The sequence below is a fragment of the Sminthopsis crassicaudata genome, chromosome 2, assembly GCF_048593235.1.
Source record: "Sminthopsis crassicaudata isolate SCR6 chromosome 2, ASM4859323v1, whole genome shotgun sequence".
Classification (NCBI taxonomy): domain Eukaryota; kingdom Metazoa; phylum Chordata; class Mammalia; order Dasyuromorphia; family Dasyuridae; genus Sminthopsis; species Sminthopsis crassicaudata.
The window spans coordinates 671,898,121-671,919,097 of record NC_133618.1 but is presented as its reverse complement, the minus strand read 5'-3'; the positions used below and the strand labels follow the sequence as shown (position 1 = coordinate 671,919,097).

The 20,977-nt window shown below is 38.3% G+C and overlaps 1 protein-coding gene across 2 annotated transcripts in view; it reads right to left on the bottom strand.

Annotated features, from left to right (window-relative positions):
- Nucleotides 1-20,977, bottom strand: part of A1CF (APOBEC1 complementation factor) — a 95,098-nt gene that overhangs the window by 51,487 nt on the left and 22,634 nt on the right. For both annotated transcript variants that reach the window (XM_074297070.1, XM_074297071.1), the window contains exon 2: nucleotides 12,145-12,288. In XM_074297070.1, coding sequence (XP_074153171.1) covers nucleotides 12,145-12,243 — 99 coding nt within the window. In that variant the 5' untranslated portion in view covers nucleotides 12,244-12,288. The remainder of the gene's footprint in view (nucleotides 1-12,144; nucleotides 12,289-20,977) is intronic.

Below are 20,977 nucleotides of genomic sequence, written 5' to 3'. Positions count from 1 at the left end.
CATAGGGACTCTTTGTGTCCAACCTGTGGCAGAGCATCCCGAGTTCCTATTGGTCTGATCAGCCACAGTCGGGTACCCTATAACTCAACTCTGACATAGTGATACCAATTTGGTCTTCTTCAAGAACTAAGGACAACAACCAACTGATTACAGTGAGTTAGTGCTTGTTTCTTGGGGAAGAAGTCAGTGTAAGGACAGAGAGCCTGTAATTTGTAGTCAGAAGAGCTGAGTTCAAATCTTGGCTGTTCTAGTTTCTACTTGCCTTAAGCAAGTCAATTACCATCTCACAGAATCCCAGAGTTAGAGGGGAATTTCTGACTATATCCCACAGTCGGCTCCTTCTCAAGGGATGTGAAATCCATTGTTAAGGGATTTCCTTAAAAAAAGAATATGTCTTGGGATAAATCATGTGATTCCTGGTGGACAGAGAAGTAGGCTAGGAATCAGTTGATTTTACAAAAGAAAGTGTTCAACCTCTGGGATCTTAACTAACACTTAACTTCTCTGGGACTCAGTCTTCTCATTTATGAGCATTAGACTAAATGACCTTCAATGACATTCATTCCAGTTCTATGCTTCCCTGAGACTTGGGATCTTCTTTGAACTAGATGTGTGACTGTTTCACCTTTCTAAGTCTCAATAAAGAGACTTTTTAAATTTTATATGAGATGATCTCTAAGGCAAAATGTATCTCTATTCTTTAAGAGTTTATATTCTAATGGGGAATATGATGATTTATTCCAAGGCTTTATTTATCCAAAACTTTATCCCTGTGAAGGAAGGGACTGGGAAAATATCTTGCCGAAGTTGACATTAGAGCTGAGGCCTGAAATACATCAAAGGATCTAGGAAATGGAGAGAGAGAGAGAGAACATTGCAAGTTGGAGGACAACCAGTACAAAGGCATAGGTGGGAGAGAATGTCCTGAATGAGGAATAAGCAGACCAGAATAGCTGGGTCATAGAGTGCAGGGAGCGGTGTGGGTATATTGGGGTGGGAGTTGTTAAAGTGGGGAATGATATGAAAGGATCAGGCTGGAAGAGCTCTAAATGCTAATCAATAGAATTTACACCTAGCCCTATTATCTGAAAACATCAAAATTGTAAAGAAGCAAATTTAGGCTTGATAAGCTTTCTAAAACTCAGTTACCAAAAAGTAAAATAGGCTCCACTTCAAACATTCATATGCTCTGCCTTATTCATTAGTGGGCTGTCTCTCATGGATAGGCTTCAAACAGATCCACTGCAGACTTTCTGGGGGATTCTTTTTGGGATGTAGGTTAAAGTAGATCATAACTGAGGTCTCTTCATAGCTTCAAAATTTCTAGATTTCTGTGATATCATCCATGATCTTGAGTATTTCTCATATATTCCACATCTAACTTCATCCCTCAAGTCAAAAAGTAGAACAGCTCCTCAGGAACGTTCAGGCTCCTTAGTGTGGCAATAAAGCCCTCTGAAGTCTTCAACTTTCATTATTCAATAAGTCAACAGTCCCTGTCTACTCTGCTCACTCAGCTAACAAGGTGCAGGGCTTACCATTTCATCTCACCATTGAAGACTCTTCAGAAAGCCCTTCTTACCTCCAAGATCCACTACAAAAACCTCTGAGTTCTTAAAATCCTCACAAACTTAGACCCCTTCTAGCTTTCCAGTCTTCTTATATCCCAGTCCCCTTATAATCCAGTGATGCTGGCCTCCTTGCTTGGACTCAAATATGATACCCATACCCTAGTTCTGTGCATTTGTGCTGCTGCCGCCATGCTGAGAATACTTGTTCTCCTCACTTATTCTTCATGACTTCCCTGGCTTCCTTGGAGGTTATGTTCCAATCTCACACCTTATGCAAGAGACATTTCCCTCTTACCTCAACCTCCATTGTTCTGAGATCACTTCCCATTTACTGTCTCTCTCTCTCTTTCTATATATGTATATATATACATATATATATATGTATAGTCAAACAGGATAAATGATTTTAAAGTTAGAAAGGACCCTAGATAGAGGGTCCTCTTTCAAAGGAAGAAGCTGAGATACAATGAGAAGAAATGTTTAGTCATTTCAGCCATGTTTGACTCTTCATAATCCCATTTGCAGTTTCATTGGAAAACAGAAGGGAGTGGTTTGCCCTTTCCTTCTCCAGTTCATTTTACAGTTAAGGAAACTGAGGCAGAGTTAAGTGACTTGCCCAGGGTCACATAGCTAGGAAGTATCTGAAGCTGGATTTGAACTCAGGTTTTCCTGATTCTAGATTTGGAGCTCTATCTACTTTACTACCAAGTTGACTTGGATTCAAAAGTTTGGAGCTGCAAGAGACTCCAGAGATTATATAGGCTAGCCACTCTCAATCTTCCAATTTAAAGATGAGGAAATTGAGTCCAGAGAGAAGTGTCATAAATTTACAGGACTGAAAATGGAAAGGAACCGTCATACAATTCCCTTAATTTATGGATGAAGAACTTGAAGATCAGGAAAAAAAAAGAACTCATCTAAAATTAAGCAGATGATAAGGAGCAGAACTGGAATTTAATTCATATACTTCAAATCCAGATTTTTCCTGTGCTACTAGAATGAAAAAGTAAGAGCTAGTGAGGACTTATGAGGCCTTCAAGACCAGCCCCCTCACTTTATATATGAGGAAACTGAGGCTCAGCAATATTAAATTATTGGACACAGATAATACTTATCCAAAGCAGGATTTGAACCCAGCTTTTCTTGAATCTAAGTCCAGCACTCCACCCACTATGCTGCCTTGCTGCCTCTTTTGCTTCACATAGTATTCCACCATGCTATAAATGTATAATTGTTATTATACCTATTTTATAGGTGAACAAACCCAAACTGAGAGAGCTTAAGGGTCTTTCCCAGAGTTAATCCATATTAGAAACAGGATTCAAACCCATTATTCTGCCTCCATGTCTATACTCAACCAACCATGCCTCAGAGCTTGTCAAGTAAAAGTAGAAGCCTATTCTGGAGTGTTTCTGGGCTCTAGCCTTCCTCTGATGAAATTGATCTGTATAAGGGATTCAATTTCTTCTCGATTGGGTTAATGCTACTTAAACTTAAGTTTTACTTATGCTTAAAAGTCAGGTCCCCATTAACTCATAGGAATGAAATGCCCATAGAACGCAGGTGTGCTATTTATTTCAGGCATTTCCCCCAGTATCTCCTTGGATTTTTTTTTGAGAATCAGCATCCAAAGTAAAAACCTCATACAACAGAGTTTCTTGAAACTCCTGTGGGTGCTTGGCTTGGCTGGCAATTGGAGAGCTGATTGGTCATTGTTATCAAATAACCTACAACATTCCATCACAGACAGCTGTGTTTGTCTTTCAAGGTGATAAGAAAAGGAACCCAGAAATAGAAATATTCAGGTAATATAGTTCCTCCAACCTTGTCCCAATTTCAATCTTCCTTCTGGGTGAGTGCGATCTGGTGCCATGTTAAATTATTTAATGACCTCAGAAAGACAACGACTTTAGGGCCATAGAGGTACTGGTGAAAGGGTTCTCAGAGGCCATAAAGTTCAAATCATTTTCTAGTTGAGCAATCTGAAGAGGTTCAAGGATTTAAGTGACTTGTAGATAGGAGCAAAGCAGGATTTGAACCTAGTTTCTCTGATATATGCTAGAACTCTTTTCACCGTACAACTCCTTACCCCACAAATGACCTCTCTTTCAGGCTGGCTTTGGACCACTGGCTGAAAATCATCCACTCTAACTCCTTTGTTTCATCCATAAGTAAAGTGAAATGTCCCTAACACATGGTGGATTTATTTTAATCAATCAGGTACTAGCTATGTCAGGTGAGAGGCAGCATGGCATATGGAATAGAGAGCCAGACATATCAGGAAGACTTGCTTTCAAATGCTGCCTCTGACACATATTGTCTGTGGGCAATGCTCAGGCAACTCTCTAAATCTAGAAGGGCCAAAACAATTGTGCTTCTACATTGGTAGAGGGAGTTTTTTCCTGTGAGTTTTTAATATCATTTAAATACAGAGCCAATCTGTCCCCAACGTGTGCTAGAACATGACGGTGATCTTCAAGTATTTCATTGACTATCATGTGGAAGGTAGATTAGAATATACTGCTCAACTCTAGAGGAGGGAACAGGGAATAGTGCGTACAAATAGTCAAAAGGTCAATTTAGGAACTGTCCCAGAATGCAATGGACCATTTTGGGAGTAAGGGAATCTGTCCTGATTGAAAGATTTCAGGCTTAGGTGACATGATGACTTGTGGTTCAATTGTTGGGGTCATTCCAGTTGGGTATAGCTTGGACCAGATAGTCTCTCTGGTTCTTTCCAACTAGCAACTGTTCTGTGAAACTGAGAGCTAAGGAACTCAGAGATCATTCAGGAAGTAAAGGGGCAGAGCTAAAATTCGAATTCAGGTCCTTTGATTCTGAATCCAGTTGCTGTGACAGTTCTCTATGATTCTTGGGACTTCAATTAGTTGAAAGGATGCATAAAGAATTAGATCAATCCTATAAAACACTGTGCCACCAAGAGAAATAGAAGGTAAATATCAACAACTACTTTGAAGGGACTCAATAATGACAAACTATTTTTTATATGTAAAAATGTGAACCATATGCCTAAGATTATCATTAGTAATTGGGAAGTTCAAAGGAAAGATTGGGATAGAGCTGATTATGCTGTGATTCTAAGGAGCAGAACTGTACAAATAATGGTAAGAGGAATAATTATGTTATACAAATGAGGTGTGAGAGGAACTGACAAGGTAGCATGGTAGTACTGGAATCCTACTCACATTGAGAATGGGTTAAAGAGGGGACAATACATATATATTTAGAAGGATACAAAAGTCTTCTAAATTTATAAAGAAATAAGAGAGGGAGGGAAAAGGATAAGGGGTTCACAGAAGTGTGTGTAGATCAATAGGAATGGAATAAAGAGGAAGGAAAAAGATAGGGGGAGAGGATAAGGGAAGAATACTTGGGAGGTAGCAAGAGAAAGTAATGGGTAGAAGTAAAGCAGATGAGTCAGCAGGGATAGGAAATGATATACATACAAATATAATAATGATCGGGAATGGAATTTATGGGGAATAAACAAGAGTAGTAATCATTGATCTCAGACAAAATTGAAACTAAAAGAGAAAATGGGGAAACTACACAACATGACAGCCATATTAACATTGTTTTAGAATATTTAAAATAACTAGATAGGTTAGAATATTGATGTGATGGAGGGAAAGGTGACTTGATATATTTAGAAAAATATGGAAAGACTTAGGCTTATAAAGGATAATGTTATCCACTTCAGAAAAACAGGACAGCCAAGATTAGACAATCTTTTATGGATGTCTATGAATGTATACATGCGTAGGATTATAGATATCTAGATATATGTTCACACACATACAAATTAAAAATATAATGTGTGTATATTGATACATACATGCACATCTGTCTCTATCTATCTATCTATCTCTGTACTTAATTATAGTTTTCTTGGGGGAATTGGGGAAAGGAAGGGAAAAAAGAATAAATTAAAAAGTGGACATAGAGCAGAGAACAAAAGAAAACTCACAAGGGATCAAAGAAAAGATGTACAGCTCTGAATATTTATTATATAGGCTTTCTTGAAATTTAAAAAAATGTTTTTTTATTTTAAAACCTCTCTTATGGTCTGCTGTGCATATGGTTATTGTTTTTTCTTTTTCTATTTTCTATTTGTTTTAAATATATGATATTGTGCTGGAAAAACAAAAGTTACTAAGCTAAAATCCCAAAGTAAAATGTTCTCTCGATGTATCTTGGCACATGAATAGCTAAACCCGCTGCTATCAAGATCACAACTCTGCCTTCTTTATCTTCCAAGGCATCAAACAAGAAATGAGACTGTCCTGTCATGTACACTTGTAAACCTCAGCTTCCTTTGTTAACATTTGCTACACTTGTAGCATCAACAGTTGTTACTCTTGTAACAACAGTGTGATGTGTTACATCTGTAATGTCACAAACCTTAATATTTACTTGACTTATTTGGTTTAATGTGGCAACATTAACTTTAGTTACAGCGTTTCTCTTCTAGTGGTAACAGTTGTTGTACTAGCAATTTTGTAGCATTATTCACATTTAATGGAATAAAATAAGATATACAAAATGAACACTGATTTTTTTCAGTCCTAATTTTTAATCCTCAGAGAATTCTTACAAATAATAACAAAAAAGAAAATAGTTTCTCCCCATTCAGCAATTCCCATCCCCACAGACATAGAAATGTCTTCATTATGCTGAATGTCTTGGTTTCTACTAACTGGATTTGATGACTTTAAATTTCCCTCTAGAACTAGAAAAGTGCCTCTTTTCTCAGTGGGAAGCTTTGCAGAATTTTATCATCAATCACTTTGGAGACTTGTATAGATTACTTGTCTGAATGGGGACTAGGTTCTGTGTTCAGTGTCTCCTCAGTTGAAAACATCTTGAAGGTCTATATTAAAATTTTAAATAACTGAAAAATTAACAAAAACTTTCCTAGCTGAAATGAACATTTGGAAATCTAAGTTAAGGGAAAAAAAAACACTTGAAAATCTAAGTTAAGGGAAAAAAAACACTTGAAAATCTAAGTTAAAAAAAAAAAACTTCCTAATATGTGTCAGATACTGAACTAGGATCTAGGGATTTTTAATCAATAGCAAAAGTATTAGTGCCCTCAGGAACCTACACTAACCCCAAATACATCTCAGAGGGGGCAGAGTGTGCACATGCAGCAAGATAAGCAAAACACTTGCAAAGCAAATGCCAGCTGATTTGGGTGGGCAAGGAAGAGGAAGCCCAATTAGTTGAGGCCCTAGGAAAGACTTCAGACATAATTCTTGAGTTGAGCCTGAAGGAAATGAAGAATTTCCTAAGGCAGAGAGGTGAGGAGGGGTATATTCCAGGCCTGAGGAATGGTCAGAATAATTACTTATCATTATTAAGTAAGAATAATGACTTATCATTATTAAGTGAGATGGTGCACCATCTGTGCCACCAATAGTGAGCCGGAGTGGCTCATTTGTAGAGTTTGTAGAGAAGAATAATATGGAGTAAGGATAGAAAGAGTCAAGTTATGAAGGGAATTTAAATGCCACATCAATCTATATTTGATCCCAGAGGTAATAGGGAGCCATTGGAGTTTATTGAATATAGTTTGTAATCTTAGGAAAATCCCTTTGGACCCTTCGGAGTATGGAGTGGGCTGAGACTTAAGACAAGGTGGGTTGAGGGGGTGGGGGGAGAAAATCTGTTTTGTTTTGGACATATTCATTTGAGTTGTCCATGGAACTGTGTGTGTGTGTAAATATTATTAATGAATTATATATTATGAATATCAAATAAAACATTTCTATAGAAAGTATATATGTATATTTATGTATATAATATGACTAGTTTGAATAGATCATAGTGTTTATTAAAATTAAAATATACTCAATATAAGGTGTATATATACATATACATGCACACATGCATATATGCATGTATATGCATATTCCCACGAGCAACTCAAAACAAACATGTTGAAAACAGAATAAATTCTCTTTTCCCCAAACCTACCCTCTTTCTAGCATTTCCTATTTCTGTTGAAGACACTGTTTTTCTTCCAGTTATCTCCCTTCAGAACCTTGGTGACCTCCTGGACTCAACACACTCTCTGTCACCTCACACATCCTAGAAATTGCCATATTTTGTTTCTCCTTTCCCCTCACCTTTCACATAGAAGCCCCTTCTCTGCCCACACCCAGTTATCCCCTTATTCAGGACTTCACCTTTTGCCACCCAACAAGCACCTGGACTCTTAAGAACAGAAGCCTCTTAGCGTCTCTTAAGTCTCAGCCCACTCCAGCTCATATTCTGAAGGGACCAAGGGGATTTTCCCCAAAAGCCAAATTGATAGTGTCAGCACAAGCATATGTGTTATACAAATATATATATAATACATATATATGTACACCCACATACATGTACATGCCCATATTCCTATGTATACATCTATATTTATATCTATGAGAAGACTCAAGTGAGAAATTGTCTTCAGGTACCTAAGGGATTTAGACTATATTTTTATTGCTTAAATTTAGAGAGCAGACTACCCAGATACAGTAACTGAAAGTTGTAGAAGAGCTGATTTAGGATTAATATCTGGAAAAATTTCCTAACAGTACTCCCTAATGGAATGAGATGCATTGGAAGATAGCAGGCTCCCTTTCATTTGGTCTATTCTCTCTCTCTCTCTCTCTCTCTCTCTCTCTCTCTCTCTCTCTCTCTCTCTCTCTTTCTCTCTCTTTCTCTCTCTCTCTCTCTTTTTCTCTCTCTCTCTCTCTTTCTCTCTCTCTCTCTCCCTCTCTCTCTCTCTCTCTCTCTCTCTCTCTCTCTCTCTCTCTCTCTCTCTGTCTCTCTCTCTTTCTCTCTCTCTCTGCCTCTCTCTCTCTCTCTCTCTCTCTCTCTCTCTCTCTCTCTCTCTCTCTCTCTCTCTCTCTCTCTCTCTCTCTCTTCTTTCATTCTTCCCCTTCTTCCCCCAAACAGAAATTACACTAGATAGCTTGGAGGTTCCTTGGAAGTGATTTTATGACCATTTATTATATTTTTTTTCCCAGAGACAAATGCACCTTCAGAATGGTTGGAAAGTCAACAGTGTAGAGAAACTGAAACAAATAAATATCTGATAAGAAAACTGACACATGTTTGGGACGTTTGTTAACTACACGTGAATTAATTTATAGCAAGATTAGAACTATGGTTCGGGAGTTGGAAAAGCACATGGGACAATTAAGACACTTGGTGAATTAAAGAACAGTGCTCTTTTGTTAGAATAACAAAACATTGGCTCACCAAGTAATTAGTTTAATTTATATCTAAATGTGCTTCTTTTCAGTGTATCCTCCAAAGAGATGATTAACAGCTTCATGATACTGGTGCTGATGGCAAAAAACAGTGATTAGAATTTGGGGATATATAGATTTAAAGTGGGAGGGTCTTTACCTCCTGAAAAAAGATGAAGTAGTGAATGCTAAGGCCACCTGGCTTGGCCATTCTTCTAAGCAGTTGCTCCCTTACTCTGGGTTCATTTGATCTTGATTTTTTAGGCTGGGGAAGCAGAAGTAAGAGAGCACCCATGAGGTGGCCTGTTAGGTACCCAGTTGTGGATGATGTTCCATGGCGATAGCAGAAGCCAAAGAAGAGGTACAGCCTCAGTCAATTCCCAGAAATATTTTTTGATCCCTAGAATCTCAGGATGCCTGAATACTTGATATTACCAGATTTCATGGAATTTGGAACTGGAAGGGAACTCAGATGAAGAAACTGAGTCATGGAGAGGTTATCATGTCTTGCCTAAGGTCATTCAGTACTCTTATACTGGATCTCTTAGGTTTGTTTGATTTAAGTAGTCTGGAATATAGTAAGTGCTTAATAAGTGTTGATTGTTTTGAAGAGTTAGCTTGCACAGGAAGGTTGGGATTGGTTCTGCCTTGCCACCAAGGACCAAACAAGGGGCAATAGGTTGTAGTGGAGAGGGTGGCGTCCTTGGAGTCAGAAAGAGGTGGAATCAGAAAGAGGTGGATTTAAATACCTCTTCAGACACTTATCAGCTGTGTGACCTTGTAAAACTCATTTAATACCTATAAATCTGTCTCCTCACCTGTAAAATGGGATAATAATAGCATCTACCTCACAGATTATGAAAACCAAATGAGAGTACTTTGCGTACCTGAAAGCCCTATTAAAAAGAAAGTCTTCATTATTACCCAGTCTTAATCAAGGTTACATAATGGTGGAGGTGGCTGAGCAGCAGATTTCTGCTCACTGTAAGCAAAAAGTCCCTAAAAATTGGAATGAACCCAGAATATTACAAGCTCCTTTGAAAATGGGGGGTTCTATGTCACTGGAGAGCTCCAAGTAAAGGCATGAGCCACTACTACCATGTTGGAGGCTATTGGGGTGGGGGCTTGCTAAGTTCAGACTGGGCTGGATGGTCCCCAAAGTCTTTTCTAATGCTAGGATTCCCAAACTGAGCACCCAATGTTCTTTCCTGTAGAAGCGTGAGGAGCCAGATATGTAGTCATGAATCCAACTCAGACGCTAATAGAGTTGGGAGGACTCATGAGGTGAGTGTCTCATATTTTTAATCAAATGAACTTCTGAGAGATGGAGGGATTTTATGATTGGAAGATTGGAGCTAGAGCCCACCCCCTGAAATCTAACCTAATTCTACTGCCATTTTATAAAGTTCAGACAGACACATCTAGTACTCCTAATGGATACTTTCAGGCTACACAATCTCAGCAATATAAGAGCTACTCTTTCTATATGTCTCTGAAACCTTTTTTCCCAAGTGTTTGCTACAAATATAGTCCCTTCCCCACCATTCTTCTTATCTTATTTTTCTTATCCTAGTTGCATTTTTATGGAAATAATTCTTAATTTTATGAAATAATCTATTTTGCCTTTTGTGTTTTTATTTCAAATCCTAACCTATCATATTATAGACTTGGAGAAGGAATGAACTTTGTCACATGGTCCAACTCCGTACCTGCTCATTTTGTGCATGGGGAAATAGACCTAGAGGGATTAAGTAATGTGTTTAAAGGGATCCAAAAAAAAGAGGAGGCAGAACTGCGATTCCAGTCCACTTCCTTTAACTCCAGAGCCTATGTTCATGTCACTGCACCATACTCCCTCCTTTCTCCATCTTTTTTTTTTTTTTATTTCTAAATTCTCTTCCCACTCCCTAACCTTCCAATTCTTGTGAAAGGGAACTCCTTCTGGGCTTCTTTCATTTGCATAAACATCATTCCATCAAGAGATGAAGATTTCCTTCAACCAGACCCAGCCCTTCCTTCCTTCCTTCCTTCCTTCCTTCCTTCCTTCCTTCCTTCCTTCCTTCCTTCCTTCCTTCCTTCCTTCCTTCCTTCCTTCCTTCCTTCCTTCCTTCCTTCCTTTCTTCTCTCCCTCCCTCCCTCTCTTCCTTCTCTCCCTCCCTCCCTCTCTTCCTCTCTCCCTCCCTCCCTCTCTTCCTCTCTCCCTCCCTCCTTCTTTCCCTCCTCCCTCTCTCTTCCTCCCTCCCTCCGTCCTTCTCTCCTTCTTCCTCTCTCTCTCTCTTTCTTTCCCCCTTATGTTTCTTTAAAACTCTATCAAGTATAGTGTTGCAAGGACATTTATTCAATAGAATCAAGTTACAATGCATCTACATTTCTATTTATGTGTTCTATTTGATTCAACAAGAGTTCATATGTTGTATACTGCCAAATCTACCAATGTTGGTAGTTTGCAACTTACAGTCCCTTAGAATTGTCAGTAGAAATGGAAGTTATGGGGGCAGCTAGATGGAGCAGTGGATAGAGCACCAGCCCTGAATTCAGGAGGACCTGAGTTCAAATCTTCCTAGCTGTGTGATCCTGGGCAAGTCACTTAACCCCAGCCTCAAAAGAAAAAAAAAACCATGACATCACCAAGGTCACACAGACAGCATGTGGCAGGTGAGGTCTGTGACCCTAGCTCTGAGTACAGCTCTAGTTTTCTCACCAGGGAGCTTCCTGTGTGGATGAAATTCCAAAAAAGAAAAAAAACCAGGTCCCTATAGAATGTAAACCCCATGAGAGCAGTGATTGTATTTTATTTCAGTTTTGTCTCTCAAACTTTTGATACAGTGACTTGTACTTAGTAGATGTTTAACAAATGGTTGTTGAATTGAAATTGTAATTATGCTAGGCTGATTCTTCAGGCTAGGAGTAGCACTGTGGATGGATAGGAGAAAAAGAACTAGCCTTGGGCTCAGGAGATCTGGGTTTAAATCTTGGCTAGAGAATATATTCTCCAATCATCTGTAAAATAGAGGAACTAGGTCAGAAGTTCTTCACATTCCTTTCCATCTCAGAATCTGTGACCTAATTCTACCCAAGGAAAACAAAATCATCCTTCTGGCTGAAGGATAAAAAGCTTAGTACCTTTCCCACCAGGAACTTCTTACCTTGAAGGTGATCACCCATCTGTGGAGTGAGATGAGCAAATGTTGACCTTGTGAGGCCATAACCCCGCAAATGTTGACCTCGTGAGGCCATAACCCCACCAAGACCAGACAACATGCAAGGTTGCTGAGACAAGAGCTCGGCAGCACATCACTGAGAGTTCCTACCTGGACCAAGCTATATCCTGTGCGCTGAATGAGTGCACGGAGGGCTGCTTCTTTCTGAGTGCCGCTCAATCCATCCCCGGATTTTTGATTTGATTCCATTGAGAGTGATTATCAGCAAAAAATCAGGTTAATTAGGGGTGCTCACTGCAATCAAATTTAAGATAAATTAAGAAAATTAATATTGCCAAGGTGACAAATATTTTTGTGGAGGGTATTTTTAATCAACCATTTAAAACAAATCAGTCATTCATGCTTTAATTAACTAATACACAAAGTCCTTTAAATATTACACCATTACAGTTGTAAAACATTTCCTAGGTGCAAACTGGATTCAGAGATCTTTGATCATTTGAAACTGGGGTCTGAATATTATTTCTATCCCCTTTTCCCATTCTAAGGTGGAGAAAACTGAGACCCACAGAAACTAAATCACTTGGCCCAAATCACACAACTGATAAGTCTCCCCATATTCCTGAATATTCCTGAAGCACAGCCTGGCAAATACAAACTTCCTTTTTTAGATTTTAAAACCTTTATAACCTGGCTCCTGCCTGCTTTTGGGGGCTGATTGCAAATTACTCCTTCACCAACTTCACATTTCAGATCGACTGGCCAGCTCCCGATTCCTCAGAGATGATGATCTGTCTCTCGTGCCTTTGCCTAATCTTCCATGTCTGTAATATATCCCCTCCTGCTCCTTCTATCTCCTTCTTAGAGCCACTGATGTCCTTCAAGGCTCTAGCCCCTTCTTTGGCATGAAAACTTTTCTGATCTTTCCAAATCTAATGCCCCCTAAAATTACATAGATTGTTTAATTTTATGTATACATATTGTTCTTTCTCCTTCCCTATAGAATATAACATCCTTGAGTGCAGAAATCATCTTTGTTTCCTCCACACAGCATCTGGAATTCAGTTGATGCATCACAAATGCTTGTTGCATTAAAATGAATTGAATTAAACAATTAAAATGAAGTGAATTGAAAGCTTCTGCAACCATAGAGGCAGATGATGAGGCAGACCTGAGATAGAATGGTGGGCATGTGTTGGAGAGCAGATGGGCATCGTGGAGGCAGAGCCATCAAGACCACACATGCCATGGGATTTTCTGGCCTCTTCCCGCACATGACCAGCCATTCATCTTTGATTCCTTTGCTGGGTACTCATTCATATCCCATCACTTCCACATGCACTCATCCCAGCCTTCTGAGTAGGTACTCTGCATCTTATTCTCTCAGTCTCTCTTGGTCTCTGTCTCTCTCTTTCTTTGTGTGTCTGTCTTAGTGTCTGTGTCTTTCTCTCCCTCCCTCCCTTCCCTCTCTCTCTTTTCCTCTTTCACTCCTCTCTCTCTCTCTCTCTCTCTCTCTCTCTCTCTCTCTCTCTCTTCTTCTTCCCCAGGAACAGGTAAGTCCTTTGATGAGAAGGAATATTCACTTCTCGATTTGTATCCTCAGCACCTGATGTGCCTGGCAGATAGGCACATATTCATAAGTGCATTTGAGTCAGGACTGAGTTGGCAAAGATGAAGATTGGCCCCAGTTATTAGTGATTCTGAGGTTATCTTCCCATCCATTAGGCAACACTGCCTTATACACAAAAGGCACTTGACTGTTTGTTGAATTGAGATGAACTGAATCAAACCACTTTGATCCATTTTCATTATTTACAAAAAGAAGAGCCTGGAATAATCTTCTCTAACAAATATCCCTAGTCATTAAACAGTCTGGACAACTCTTCATAGAGAAAGGTGCTGATTTATATTGTACAGAGAGTTTCCTCATTGGAAGTTTATAGTACCAAGGATATCAGAGATCAATAAAATTTTCAATAACCCACCATGTAAGTGCAACAAACATTATCTCCAGTTTGCAGATAAGGAAATAGAAGTTGAGAGAGACTAGGTTTTGGTCCACAGTAGTGAGTCTTCAAGGTAAAATTAGAAACCAAGCTTCTCCTGACTTCGTGTCCATTTTCCTTCCTCCCTTACCAATTTAGATCCAGAATTTTCAGCCTCTCAGGCTGGCATTATAGTCTCTGTGGCTCAGCCAATTAGAAGGATTTTAAGTGTGTGGAGAGGAGGGACTGCAGAAATTCATCAAATTACACGAAAGCTGGGTGTTGCAACCCCAAAGATCAACATCATGCAATATCCTAAATCATCAACAAGATAAATCAGGACATTGTGTGTACTTGCAAACTTCCCAGAAACCAGCTGCCCAGAATCTATACCTCTCAGACACAAATTAAAAAGGAATACTGGCCATTAGCCAAAGGTACAATGGAGAGACCTTTCTCTGAATGATGGCCTCACAGCTGCCCTGAGCTGCCCCAATATTACACCTGCTTTTTCCTCCTCTTTGTATTTGTTTTTGGGAAATAATTCAACCCACAGCACACTCTGAACACTATTAAATTTCATCTTACATATCTTGTTTGTCAAGATGATTTCAGTCCCATATTCTGTCACTCAGTGGGCTAACTACCTCATCTCAGCTTTGGGTCATCTGAGAAATCTAATGCATATGCCATCTATGCTTTGAAGTCACTAGTAAAATATGAAGGAGCTTTGCAGCAAGCCTAGATCCTTGAGGTCTCTACTGGAGACTCACTTCTGAATGGCCAAGGAACCATTAGTGTAATTACTCTGAGTCTAGTTATTTATTCACTTTAGAATTCATCTAACCTTACATTCAATCATACTGCTCTATCTTTTGCATAGGAATACCATGAGAACTTCAGTGCTGAAGTGGATAGAATACTGCACTTGGTCAGGAATACCCGAGTTCAAATTTTGTCTCAGACCCTTCCTAGTTGTATGATCTTGGGCGAGTCATAACTTTTATCTTCCTCAAAATCCCCATCTGTAAAATGGGCATATTAATAACTACATACATGAGATGAACCAAATCAGTTCCAATAGAGCAGGAATGAACTGAAACCAGCTATACCCAGCAAAAGAACTCTAAGAGATGACTATGAACCACTACATAGAATTTCCAATCCCTCTCATTTTGTCCGCCTGCATTTTGGATTTTCTTCACAGGCTAAATGTACACTGTCTCAAAGTCTGATTCTTTTTGTACAGCAAAACAACTGTTTGGACATGTATACATATATCGCATTTAATTTATATTTAACATATATTGGTCAACCTGCCATCTCTTGGGGGGCAGGGAGGAGGGAAAAAATTAGAACAAAAGGTTTGGCAGTTGTCAATGTTGTAAAATTACTCATGCATATACTTGGTAAATAAAAACTATTAAAATATTAAAATAATAATAATAACTACATACTTCACAGCATTGTTGGGAAGAGTTGAATTCATTCAGAGCAATTAGAAACTCTTTTATCTTCTTCCTTCTGTTTCCTTTGGCATCTGATCTCAATCCATGTCAAACCATCAAAAGTTAATTTTTGAAAGGATTTAAATGAAGGGAATCTCAGGATACATATCAACTGAGACACAATAACTAGTTATCTAACCTCTCTAATGTTTTTAAAGGCAAAAGATTTTTTTTTTTTTGCAAAAGACAAAACTGATTTTCCTTAGGCATTCTCTTTATGACTTTATATCTTCATAAGAGAAGGTTTAAACACAATTCCCTTAGAAAATAAGTTCTTTGATGCTGAGTGAAATGAGCAGAACCAGAAGATCACTGTATACTTCAACAACAATACTGTATGAGGATGTATTCTGATGGAAGTGGAAATCTTCAACATAAAGAAGATCCAACTCACTTCCAGCTGATCAATGATGGACAGAAATAACTGCACCCAGAGAAGGAACACTGGGAAGTGAATGTAAATTGTTAGCACTAATATCTGTCTGTCTACCCAGGTTACTTACACCTTCAGAATCTCCTACTTAACGTGCAACAAGAAAATTGGATTTACACACATATATTGTATCTAGGTTGTACTGTTCACATGTAAAATGTATGGGATTGCCTGTCATCTAGGGGAGGGAGTAGAGGGAGGGAAGGGAAAATTTGGAAAAATAAATACAAGGGATAATGTTATTAAAAAAAAAGTTCTTTCAGTCTGTTTTCTTTATTCTTACTCCAGCCATCTTTCTCAATTCATGCTTTACTGTGACCAAAAAAGTCATGACCTAGAGGCCAAAAGTTTTGTGATGAGCCAAGGGACCTAGGTGGACCTTGCATCCAAATAGCACATCACCAGACCAGTAGTTGAAATCATTTCAGTTTGGTAATATTCAAACCAAGCTGATTTATTTTCTATTTCCCGAATTCTATATCCCACCTCCCCCATCTCTCCTCCCATCCCTTTCCCCAGACTGTCCCCCCTTCCTGATATGCTTATATTTCTCACTTTGGCTTCTTAAATTCCTTAGCTCCTTTCAAATTCATATTAGGTACCAACTCCCATAGGAAGAAGCCTTTGCTGATTAGCTTTCTGCGTGAATTTTTTCTTTTAATGTTTTCTATTCCCTGGATAGTTAGTATATAACCTTGCCAAGATCAGAGACTATTTCATTTTTCAGATTTGTTCCCCAGTTCCCAACAGAGATTTGTCCACATAGTAGGTGCTTAATAATTATTGACTGGATGTCACTGGATTGATGGAACCCACCAAAACTTACATTCTACATGACATGGCCATTAAGAATGCCAGGTCACCAAGAAGACACCATGAGATGGCAGAAAAGGATATGTTCTTTACCAAACTTTCTAGACCCCTGATGGAGTTCTGTTTAAGTGAATTGATCCTTAGAAATGTGGAAACCTTGGGTAAAGAATACATAATATCTAGAATTATAAGGATTTTTTAAGGCCATCTGATCTGATTCTCTCTTTTTACATAGAGTTGAAGTACTGTGAGACCCAGGATCACAAGGTAAGTACAAAATGATCATCTTAACCCCATTGTCCAATTTTGCATTGAGTGTTATAGCAACAATTTTGTCTCTCTCATTGGTTCAGATTGATTTCAGAGATTGGTAAACAAAGGAAAATCTTCCAATTGGGATTATATTTTCAAAAAGTCAAAACTTCAAGATATAAAAACTTTTTTTTAAAATGTGGAAGAAAAGGCCCCTAGCTAAAAGATAATTATTAAGAAAATTTAAAAAAAATTCAATTTATAAAACCAGAAAGGAATAGATCTGTTCATTTCTCATAGAAGGATGCTTTTTCCAGGATCACAGAGGGAAGTTCCCATTGAACTATAAAAAAGGAAAATTTTATCCCTTAGAATAGAACACAGAGGGTAGAGACAGGATTACTTAGCCCTGGAGTTGCTTAGGTAATGACATAAAGGACCATTATGATCCTGACTATTTTCATTTGGATGATACTGTGTTGGGAGCACTTTGGAAGGTTTCAAATACATTAACTCTTGGTGATATCCATAGCTTTCATTAGGCAAAGTTTTGTACTAGTGTGGCCCTTATAGGGATCCCAAGCAGTATGTCTCACATGACCACATCAATTAATCATAAGACATTTTCTTTCTGGGGGCAGCTAAGTGGCGCAGTGGATAGAGCACCAGCCCTGAATTCAGGAGGACCTGAGTTCAAATCTGCTCTCAGACACTTAACACTTCCTAGCTGTGTGACCCTGGGCAAGTCACTTAACCCCAGCCTCAGGGGAGGAAAAAAAAAAGAAATTTTCTTTCTGACTTTACAGAATTGTGGGCAAGAAACGATTTTCTATTCCTCAAAGTACTCCAGAAGTGTGTATTGTGTTCTGAAATTATTATATGTAGAGATGTCGAATTCCTCTTCCTTTCACATATGATTTTTGGTGTTCCATTCCAGGTTATTAGTGAAAGTAAGGAAGATAAGGAGTTATAGATAACATTTATATAGCATTTCAAGGTTTAGAGAGCACCTGAAGTATATTATCCCACTTCTATCTATATAATCTTAGACAAAGCACTTCACAAGAGTCTTGCTTAGAAGCAAAATGCTATAGTACATTTGGCACCAGACTTGCAAGCAAGAAAAGCTGGGTTCTTATTCCACCATAGTTACTATAGACATAAATCCCTTTATGTCATAAGGTTTTAATCTCTAATGGGGGGAGACAGCTTCAATGCCCTCCATAGTCTCTTCCAGCTCTAAACCTATGGCCTGCCATATGATCTCATATAAACCTTGTAGCAGCCCTAGGAGGTGTCACTATCATTAACCCCAATTGATAGATGAGAAAACTGAGGTAAAATGACATCATACAATCTCATAGAAAAAAGTATCAAGAGCAGATTTCAAGTGATACTCAGTCTTGCACTATTTTCATTAAATTCTTTGAAGCTAGTCACCAAGCTTAGCACATAATAGATGATTAGTAACATTATCAATACTCATTATTATTTGGAAATAATTCAGTCAATAAGCTTTTGGTATAGCATTCAGGAAAAGGGGACTGATATTCTCCGGAGCAGATCATGTCAGGAGAACTGTATTCAAATCTGAGTGAGACATTTTGGAAGGGCATTGATTGGTGAACTGGAGGGGGGACAAAAATGGTGAAGGTCATCAAGGTCATAGCATGCAGATAGACGAAAAGAACTGGAACTTTTAGCCTGGAGATAGAAAGACTTAGGAAGAATTTGGAAGTGAGGTGCAGCTATTTGAAGGGCCCTAATCTGGAGGAGGAATCAGGCTTGTGTTCCCAAAGGTCAGAACTGAGAGCAAAAGGACAAAGTGGCAAAGGGGCAAATTCAAATATGATGGATGGGGAAAAAAATCCCAAAGTGGAATTGTTCTTCCTTTGGTGGAGATTTTTACATGCAAACCATATGATAATGGATTGGACTGGTTGTTTAATAATAAATAATGATGATGATGGTAGTATTTACATAAAGCTTTATGTTTTATCAAACATTTCCCACAAATTATTTCATATGATCCTCTCAACAACCTTGGGATGTAGACGCTCTTATCATCCCCATTTTACAGATGAGGAACTGAGCTGAAAGAAGTTAAATGACTGGTTCAGGGTCACATAGCTAATAAATGTCTAAAATTGAGTTGAGATCTTTCTTGATCCTAAGATTAGGGATCCCTCTACTGCATTATGTACTTGCTTCAAAAGCAGGTCCTTTCCAAACAACTTTGATTTTTTGAGCTTCTTCTATGTGCTCTAGACTTTTCATCCATTCCCCATGATTTGCTTTCTATTTCAAACCCTACAGCTTAAAGCCCAGACCTTGTCAATTTGCATACCTCCTTTTTTCCTATATTGCTATCTCCAACACTTGCAATTGACTTTTAACTGTTTTTCCTACTTCTGTCTCTAGTCCATTTGACACAGCTACTCTTGGACTCATTAATCAAAAGCACTATTTTAAACATGTCATCCCTTTGCTTAGAAACACTATGGCATAGAGGAAAGAATGTAGATAGAGGATCAAGTAGAGTAGTGTCTTTGACACTAAAGTTTATTTTCTATTTTATTGCATTTTATAACCAATTATCAAGCTACTCGTATATGCAGAGCCCTGTACCCAGTGCTAGATTTACAAAGACAAAACTCTTGCCTTCATAAAACTTATGTACTATAGGTTCCATGCAACATCTATGCACCATGGGCTATCCTGCCCAATAGTCAATCAGAAACAAAATGATATTGTGTCAAAAAGCTAAAAGATATAAGAAACAGTTGCTAAGAAAACCTGCCCCAAATAAGTTAATTCTTATGCTTCTCTCCAAGATCTTCAAGAATATTCTTGTTGATGAGGATAATGACCCAATTCTCCTTCTAGAAGATCCCCTCCCAAAATGAGTGAGATGAAGGTAAAAAGGATCAGAGCCTTGGAAATTACCAGTGACTGCCTTAGGGCTGTTTGGATCCAAAAGCAACAGCTCGTGTCCTTTGGGGATTTTTTTGTTTTTGCTAAATAAAGCCTACCGTTCAATCATAAGGTCACAACAGATGATGCTAAAGTGACAGGTTCATACTTGCAAAATCTGCCTCTCCTTTCAGTTAATCATTAGAGACAAGGGCAGAGGATGAAGGAGTCACTCCCAGTTTAGGTTCTTAGGTCACACATGAGGGTAATATTTCAGGCAGAGCACTGGCCCAGAAGTCAGAGCACTTGGGTTCAAGTCCTCTGCTATCTCTTGCCTGTGTAACTTTAGGCAGTTCTCTTACCTTACTTGGGCCTCATTTCCCTTTTCTATAAAAAGAAGAGTCTAATCTCCTTTAGCTTTAAATCTATGATTATATGAGAACTTCAGACCCAGATTTTATCTCCAAATGAGAATAAAGTCTTCTTTCCTCTACCTCGGAGGACTCACTCCCACCCCACAAGCAAGGATTTTTTTTAAAAAGCTAAATTTACTTCCTCCAAACCCAAACTTGACCAGTGGGAATGAAAAGTTCCCAGTATATATTTAAATATCATGTGTCATGGTCAAATCCAAAATACCACGTGTCTCTCCCCCCAAATATTTGTTTATTTATTTAATTTTTAAGTTATGGAACAAACCAAGCATTTTATAGCATAAAATAGGATTGCATATGAAGCTGCCAATCTATTATGTACAACTTGCTATTCCTTTAAAATATATCATAAAGTTAATATGTAATTTTTTTTCTTTTCTTTTTTGCTTCTCTCCTCACCTCCCTCCTCTGCCCTAGAGATTACTACTGTTACCACAGTTCAGGATTAAAGATTGATTAGAAAAAAAATGTGCTAAAATAAAATTAAAACAAAATAAAAATGAGTAAATGTCAAATGACCACAAGTCCAAAAAAGGGCTCTAACTTAAAAAAAGAATCCAGAAACCAAATAAGAGAGATAAGAAAAGTTAGGGGAAAAACAAAGCAATCTAAGAAAATTATGAAAAGAAAAGCTAACCAATTGGA